Source organism: Alligator sinensis, unplaced genomic scaffold (genome assembly GCF_000455745.1).
Source record: "Alligator sinensis unplaced genomic scaffold, ASM45574v1 scaffold134_1, whole genome shotgun sequence".
NCBI classification, from domain to species: Eukaryota; Metazoa; Chordata; order Crocodylia; family Alligatoridae; genus Alligator; species Alligator sinensis.
Genome location: NW_005841920.1, coordinates 2225600 through 2233665, shown reverse-complemented (window position 1 = coordinate 2233665; position 8066 = coordinate 2225600). Strand labels below are relative to the sequence as shown.

The 8066-nt window shown below is 40.3% G+C and overlaps 1 protein-coding gene across 1 annotated transcript in view; it reads left to right on the top strand.

Moving 5' to 3' along the window:
• SCFD2 (sec1 family domain containing 2) overlaps positions 1–8066 on the top strand; it is a 407563-nt gene that overhangs the window by 130684 nt on the left and 268813 nt on the right. The window contains exon 5 of the mRNA XM_025198344.1: positions 6317–6492. Within this exon, the coding sequence (XP_025054129.1) occupies positions 6317–6492 (176 nt within the window). The remainder of the gene's footprint in view (positions 1–6316; positions 6493–8066) is intronic.

Genomic DNA, 8066 nt, shown 5'->3' with positions numbered 1-8066 from the left:
TACAAGTTCTGTCTCCCTTTACTTCAAATTGCATTGAGTCACAAGTTCTAGATCATTTTTATATTTTAAGCTCAAAGAAATTCCAAGCTTCTTATACATTCAAGTCACTGAGCTTTTGCATTCAACTGACTAGATCCCTTAATTTCTCAAAGTCTGCAATTTTGAAATGGAAAGTCTTAGTCGCAGACCTATTTTTATTTATCCTTCCATTTTAATTTAAGTTGAATGCACTTCCTACAAGGCTAGTAGGGCCAGCTTTCAATAATACCCTCAGTTCTTACCAAAACCAAATCTAATAGCATCTCTTTTTATTAGTCCAGAGGCTCTTTGATGAAGAAATGTGTATGGGAGGTTAGTTTCCCATAATGATACAATTTCTGGGAGTATTCATTTAATAAGAGTACATAGATTTTTGTCCATACTCAAACCTGACCCTGGGAGCCTACTATAGACTTCCACTAAAACCTTCTTTATTATTTTTTGGTCCCATTTCAACTTCTCCGTGCAGATCATCCTGAGTTTATTCTTTCGCCACTTCCTTGTTCTTTTTTCAGGTACCAGTACCTAGCTATCTCCATCATCAACTTCTCTTTTTTTCAGGTAATAGCTGCTATTCTCTCCTACCTTGCCACCATTTTTTCTTTCTGTCCCTTTCTTCCACTCATTCTCTACTGCAGCAAAACCCCATTTCTCAATGCTTTTGCTTTTGCTTTTGCTAACCAGCTTCTTACTTTGTCTTGTATTGTTTGTGAAATGGCTGGATATGGAAGTTATCAATCTGGTGCTTCTTCACTTCAAACAGTAGAAACGGTTGCCAAAAAGGGTTCTCTCATTGGATTTGCGTTTCCCCAGAGCTCTGATAGAACCTGTATTGGTTAACTTTTGGGGCACATTGCATGACTATTTTTTCCTTCAAAGATATTTAGAGGCAGATAGATTGAGGCTGAGCTTTCTTTATTATTTTGTATTTTCTGAAGAAATCTTAAATTTCATAGAGTGTTTTTACTGCTGGATTGGGATTTATTCTAATTATTAATTTTCATCAGAAATAACTTACTGTAGTGAAGAACAGTCTCTTTTAATACACTTTTTTACTTGTACTTCAGGGGTTTTTTAAGAGGTGTCCATTCTCATTGGCTGGTGCAACTATTAAAACATGTCACTGTGCAGTAAGGTTGACCCTTTAACCTGCCTTTGAAACATCTTGTTTTCCATTCTAGCAGGGTACACTATAACCTAGGTATATTTAAGCAATTCTTTAGCTTAGTATTTTCAGATTCTTTCCAATTTTACAGTTTTAGTGTGGTAGAAAATGGTAAATATATTGCTTATTTGTTACATATGTTGTGCTCCTGTTCTGCATCAAGATGCTTAATTAGGATGGTAATTGGAATTTAATCTTATGAAATACATAATTGGATTTCCTGTTTTTGGAAACCAGGTACCAGTGCATGTGTTGACTTTGCCAGTCTTTTGCAATCAACAGATTCCTTCATGTTCAAGCCCATAATACAGTACATGAACTGTTATACTATGTTTAAAAAGCCTTAAACTCAACATTTAGGCTAGACACACACAAACTGGTATAAGTGTTCGGAAGCTGGTTCAAATCTGTAACACAACAGAAGTTCGGTGCACATAAACTTCTTTCAAAATGACCAAAATGGTTTAATGTAAACCTGGATGGATGTAATATTGAATTTAACTGATTTAAGTTAAATTGGTTTATTGAACTTCTGTCCCAGATCCCATCCAGATTCAAGTTAACTCATAGTCCTCCAGCATCCCAGGATTTTGCACCTCCCCTGCAAGACCCCCTTCCCCCAGGGTGTGTGGGCTGGCTTTGGCCCAAGCTGTCTGCTCCAGCCAAGCAAGGAGGTGTGCCCTAGCAATCCCCCCACCTCTTTTCTGGTCTACTGCAGACATGTGGCTGCATTTCCAGAATCAAAAGTGAATGTCTGTTCACTTGCTTATCTGTTCAATCTACGCAGCTTAGAATAACCTGCGAAGATTGAATCGATTCAGCTTCGGCCTTTTTGAATGTCTGTACTTAGCCTTAGATATCTTTCTCCTGACTTTCTTTATAGAGAAAAGCGTATGCTTAAGGATTTAATTATTTTTTTCCTGTTGTGTCCCCTCTAGAGCTTTGTGTACCCCAGTTTGAGAAATAGGGTTTACTCCACAGGTCTTGTGCTGGACTTTTTCATACTGAGTTTCTCCTGCAGTGAGTGTTCCAAAGACTTTGGATGTAGTGAAGAGAGCTTGATTGCTGGGTTTAGCCATCCTCTCTCCTTTCCTTCCCATTTCGCAGTTTCATTAGCTGGATCATTGGATGATTGGGAAAAAGGATTTCTGTATAGACTTTTTTGGTTTGAGTTCTACTCCTCATCCAAGTTGTTAGATCAGGAAGATTAAAGCAGCCCAGCAAAATGATGATAGTGGTAACTATTGAAGGTGAAACCTGGTGTAGTTTAAGTCAATGGATGCTTACCAGTCTCATCTTAGACTGTAATGTGCTGTACAACTTTGTTTTTAATATACTTGCTGAGATATTCTTTGTTTATCAAAAATAATGTTGAATGGATCTTGAAGGGACAGACCAGTAATACATTTGGATTCACTTGTGTAAGGAATACTGGAGAATTAAATGCAATTCTTTTTCTAAATTTAAAATCAGAGATCTTGATAAGCTCTTCATTTGACCATTTTTGTTGGGAGGTAAGAACTTGCAGTTTCATTTTCTCACCTATAATAAGTTATCAGATTTGGAATATGCTACTATATATCATGAAGGCTAACAGGTAAAAGTGCATTTATTATCAAAGGTATGGGGTAAAGCATGATAGGCTGACATTTTCAAATCACCATGTAAATCTGCCTGACACAGCTTTCAAGGAAATAAAACACGACTAAATGCTCCAATGTTTAGTCTAAAAACACATCTGGCTGTGGTTGCTGTTTTAGCCTATGTGGATGAAATGTAGAAGCCTTTTGTCAGCTTAGTCCCTCTAAAGCATTGTCAGCTTGATTTATGTGTTAATTTGCTGACTTCTTTCTTTGATGCTTTCAGATAAATTTCCTATAAAAAGTTTGTATTTCTTTATTTTGTTTAGTGCCTTTCCATATTTTAAAGATACAGCTCTCCTAATGTATCTTTTGAATCAGTGAAGTTAATAGGACATTTTTTCATGTTATTTTGAAGAGGAGAAAAGAAGTGCATAGCCCCATAAACTACTGAAATGAAAAAATAAGAAATGTGGTTGCAGGCAGAAAGCTTTTTTTCTTTTTAAATGAAGAAAATAGTAATGATAAAATAAACATTTATAAAACCTTCCCAGGCAAAGCCACTTTTTGGCCTGACTTATGCTAGAAAGATTATTCTTTGCTGAAGAAAAGTTCTGGAAATCATTAAATGGTTCTACACATGGTTTTCTTGGTCCATAGACCCAGTTCAACATGTAGTGTTCAGCATAATTCAGTTTTGAGCTTTGGTGACACCTGTTTTCAGCAAGGAGTAATTTTCCTAGTGTAGACCAGGTATCATAGCCCTTCCTCATAGAAAGCAAAGAGAAAAACAAAAGTTAACAGTATAATAATGAGCCCTGGGTACTAGGTCCTTCAGTATCTCTTGTACCAGGGGCCAAATGAGTTGTGTGGGATCTGGCCTGCGGACTGACCCCGTGCTCCAGGCATGCACCATGCCCCATGTGTGACCAATCAGACCCAGGGGCTTTACCGAGGGCCAGATGGCAAGGCTCTCTGGGCCAGATCTGGCCTGCAGGTGATGTGTTTGACACCCCTGCCTTGGACCTACTTGCAAGGTTGGGTATTCTTTAAACAGGCTTACTGAGTGACATGGTTTATATGGTTAATACTTTATGAAATGATTATTTGTTTTAGGATTAAGTATATAATTAAAATTCTTCATATATACATTTAGTAGCTAGATCAGCTTGATGAATCTCACTCTGCTCTTTCTGGGCAGAAACTTATATACTACTGGGTATCACATGGTGCTCTGCAGTGATCTTTTTAGCATTCACCAACTGAGAAAAGCCAGGGGGATTTCCTTATGAGAAATATTTTGAGAAATGACGTAAGTGATTCAGAGTTTGACTGTTGCTGTATCTGTGATTGTCCAGGAAATATATGATATGCAAGGTTTTTGGTAATATCTTTTATTGGACCAACTGAATAGTTGGAAAAATTGTTAGACAAGCTTTTGGGCATGTCTCAAAAAAACCCACTCTTACTCCTCGCATTGATGACTCAGTGGGCGTGCCCAGATGAGCTGACACATGCCTGTTGCAGCATCTCAAAGTCCAGCTGGCATAAGGGGCTAGTGTTCCCAGATGCCAACTGACTGGGCCTCAGAAGCTCTTGAGGGCAAGTAGCCCTGAACTGCTTGCTAGGGCAGCTTTTTATACAGGCTGTAGCTCCCCCTAGCTGAAGATCCAGGAGGAGCTGAGCAGGGTCAGTTTGCCCCAAGTGGCACAATTTGTCCCACACCAAAGCACATGTTTAGGCATGTATACCGAGGTACAAATCTCTGGCACAGATTTGTGCCGCTACGGTTTGAGCTGCTGCTAGTGCACATGCCCACATGTGTGGATGTGCCCAGTGAGTGTATCTACATGTGCAATTAGCAGTAAACTCTGGTGCAGTTTGCAGTGGAGTTTGTTGTGCCTGGCTGTAGCATTTACAAATGCACCTGGGACTGTAGCATGTTGAACTGGGGTGGAAGAGCCCTGGCTGACAGGAAGCCCAGGGCTCAGCCTGCCAGCCCAAAGCTGCTTCACCTCAGCTCATTGTGCTATGGAGGGGCATGAAGGTGCTACAGTGCAGAGCTAGCTAACAGGCAGCGCCCATGTTGTAGCACCCTTGTATCCCAGCCAGCTCCAGTCACTGTCTACATATGTGTTTTGGCGCACTAAATAACTTCGCTGTAGTCCCAGCCAGTACTATCCCACAGTGGAGTTAGTTTATTTACTGTGCCCTAATAGGGACTCGCACGTAGATGCTGATGCTTTATTGCAGACCTAATTAGCCAACTGTGCAGTTAAGTGCACATGTAAATGCACTCAGTATGTTGCATTTTTCTCTCTGTCCTAGCAGAGTGCTGGTGCATGGGGGAAGGACTGTGCAGCTAAAGGGTGCAGTGTCATGGGTATGATGTATGGCTCAGTAGCCAACCACTTGTGGTCACTAAAGATTCCATTCTGCTTTTCACAAACATAGTGTTTGAGAGACACATGGTATAGTAGCTTACCTGCAGATCCAAATGACAGAAGGTGAGCTTACACTTCTTATTGGCAATTGCTATAAAGCACTTTTAGGAGTGGCGGGCCAAATTAGTGTTTATGATCTGGCTGCTGCTAGTTGTCCTGCTGCTGAATTGTAACAGACAAGCTTTTGACCCAAATGCCACTTCCCCTACTGCTGAACTGCTGCTGATGTCCCAGCTGTGCAGCCGGATGTAATCTCTGACCAAGCTGCAGGTTGCCAATACCCACTATTAATAATCACTGTATGCCAATGGTGCTCACTCTTTTGGTCTCTTGGGCTGAATGAATGGTGCAGGGCTGGTCTGCAACCTGGATGCTGCAGCCTGCACCTCTTCCATCGGGGCCCATGCTGCTGGATTGGGCCTTCTGTTGCCTCCAGCCAGCCCCTGCACACCCAGATTGGCCGCATGCTTCCTTGGGCAGCTCCTGCACACCCAGATTGGCTCTGCACTGCCTTGACAAGCTCCTGTTTACCCAGAACTGACCCTGCGTGGCCACCCCCCAGCCCTGTGCACTTGGATCAGGTCCCATTCAGTCACAGCTCTGCCCCTCACTGTGTGCCTAGACCAGGTCCCATACAACCACAGTTCTACATGCCTGGATTGGATCTCACACCCCCTCCACTCAGCCCTGAGTGCCCCATTTAGCATGTATGGCCATGCTATCCAGTGCACAGGGGCTTTGCATGAGTTTGGAAATATGACAGCCAGATAGCAGCCATTAGTGCTGCCAGCACTCCCCTACTGCCAAGTTTTTATCAAGCCTATGGGCTGGATATCATGGCACAACAGGCTGATCTGGCCTACAAGCTGGGGAGTAAGGACCCCCTCTGTATCCTGTTAACTATTCACCATATTCTATCTCTGAAGTCTTTGGTCAAGAATGAAGTGATTTCTGTTGGAGTCCAAACATACTACCATAATGCAACTTCAAGCTCCTATTGATTGTGACAGGATCAGGCTTTATAACCTGGCTGTTCCTGGTCATGGAATATTTGGTAATATGTCCTGTTTGTTTGTTTGTTTTTACAGGCAGAGTCACCCCAGAACAGCTTAGCTCCTACATCCAGCTTTTCAAAAATAATTTCAAAGCTCTTGAGAACCATTGTGGACTTCTACAGCTTGTGCTAGCCACAATCCAGACTTTAAAACATCCCAAGAATGCCAAATGGGACAACTTCCTAGCTTTTGAAAGGTTACTTTTGCAGGTATGCTATTGAATGAACCTATTTAACTTTATATCAAATTAAGAATGCTGTCGTAAGATAGGTAGTTTTAAAGCTTTTTATCACTTTTTTTTGTAATTAACTTTTATGTAAATGTATATTGTCACATTATAGATTTTAATAACATATCCCAAACTTTTTTTTAGATGATAATTTTATGCACAGTAAATTGAACATTTGAGAAGATGCATACAGTTATCTGAATTGGGTGTGGAATATTATATGCATAGCAAACTGCAAGACGTTAACACAGGGGTTGTACTTGGAAAAGGGGCTAGGGGGTACGGGTGGGTGAGGACAGAGTGCCGCCACCCACCACCCTGTGCCATTGCTTCCCAGGAGCAGGGCCCGGGGTGGGCAGGGAGGGGGTACACTTCTTAAAAAAGTTTGAAAGCCCCTGTGTTAACATATTTTTAGGTAGGATACAAATTAGGATCATTGAGTTTTACAATTGATATTAATTGCTTTTGGTTGATCATGGAAAAATCTAATTCAGAAATGACTTCCAGAGATAAATGACATATTTTTATGTGAATGTAAGCTTGGGCAATTTGCTGAATAGATGGGATGTTAGGAAGCAAAAATACCATACAAGAGATTGACCAACTGCTGTTACCCATACAGCCACAACATCTTCCAGCTGCTGCTAGTTGTCACCCTCTTGCCAACATGTAGTTTAAATCACAAATTATACTATCTTTGAATTTCTGTTATGAAAATTAAAAGCAGGTGATACAGTGAGTAGACTCTATCCAGCTTAGCTTGTGAGCAGGACTTCGCTAAAAATATAAACTTCATTAAGTCTGTATATCCTATTCAGCATCAATGGAAGTTGTCACAATGTGTCTAGGGACACCAAGAAAGACTGTTAGCTAACTCACATTCTTAAAGATAGCTATTTCACTGTAAGATCCAGTGGAGACATCTCTGAAATTGTAACCATGATGTAGCTCAGCAAGATCAGCCCTTGGCAAGGAAGGCAGGATATTGTCAACCTCAAGTAGCTCCTGTTTTGTTTCTACATACAAAAACAAAAAAAAGGAGGAGGGTGGAACAACACCTTTTTGGTAATGAAGACTTTTTATCCAGTTTCTTTTTTCTGAAAATGCCAGTTCATGTAGATTGCCATTGCATTACAGTCAACAAATTTTAAATGTATCCTAAACAGTATAAATCCAAAACTTAATTTACATGGACAAGTGCATGGTAACATCTTATCAAACCATTCACTTTTCTTACCATTTGAATACAACATTAATTGTACCTTTGAAGTATTTAATACTATATATAATCCTATAAAGTAGCTTGTCTTGAATAAAGTATAATTGAGACTATCCTACATCTTCACTTTTTAATCTATGAGCATAGAGCATATAACTGGAAGAGAGCTCCTCTGTCATTCAATCCAGTCTCCTGCTGTTTGACAACCATGTCATATAATTCCATTCTGAAATTTGCTAAGCTCCATCTTAAAAACAGTAAGGTTTAAGAACTAAAATAAAGATGCAAGCTTAGCATCTTAGCATGTATTGTTTATATAGAGCAATATAGCTTTT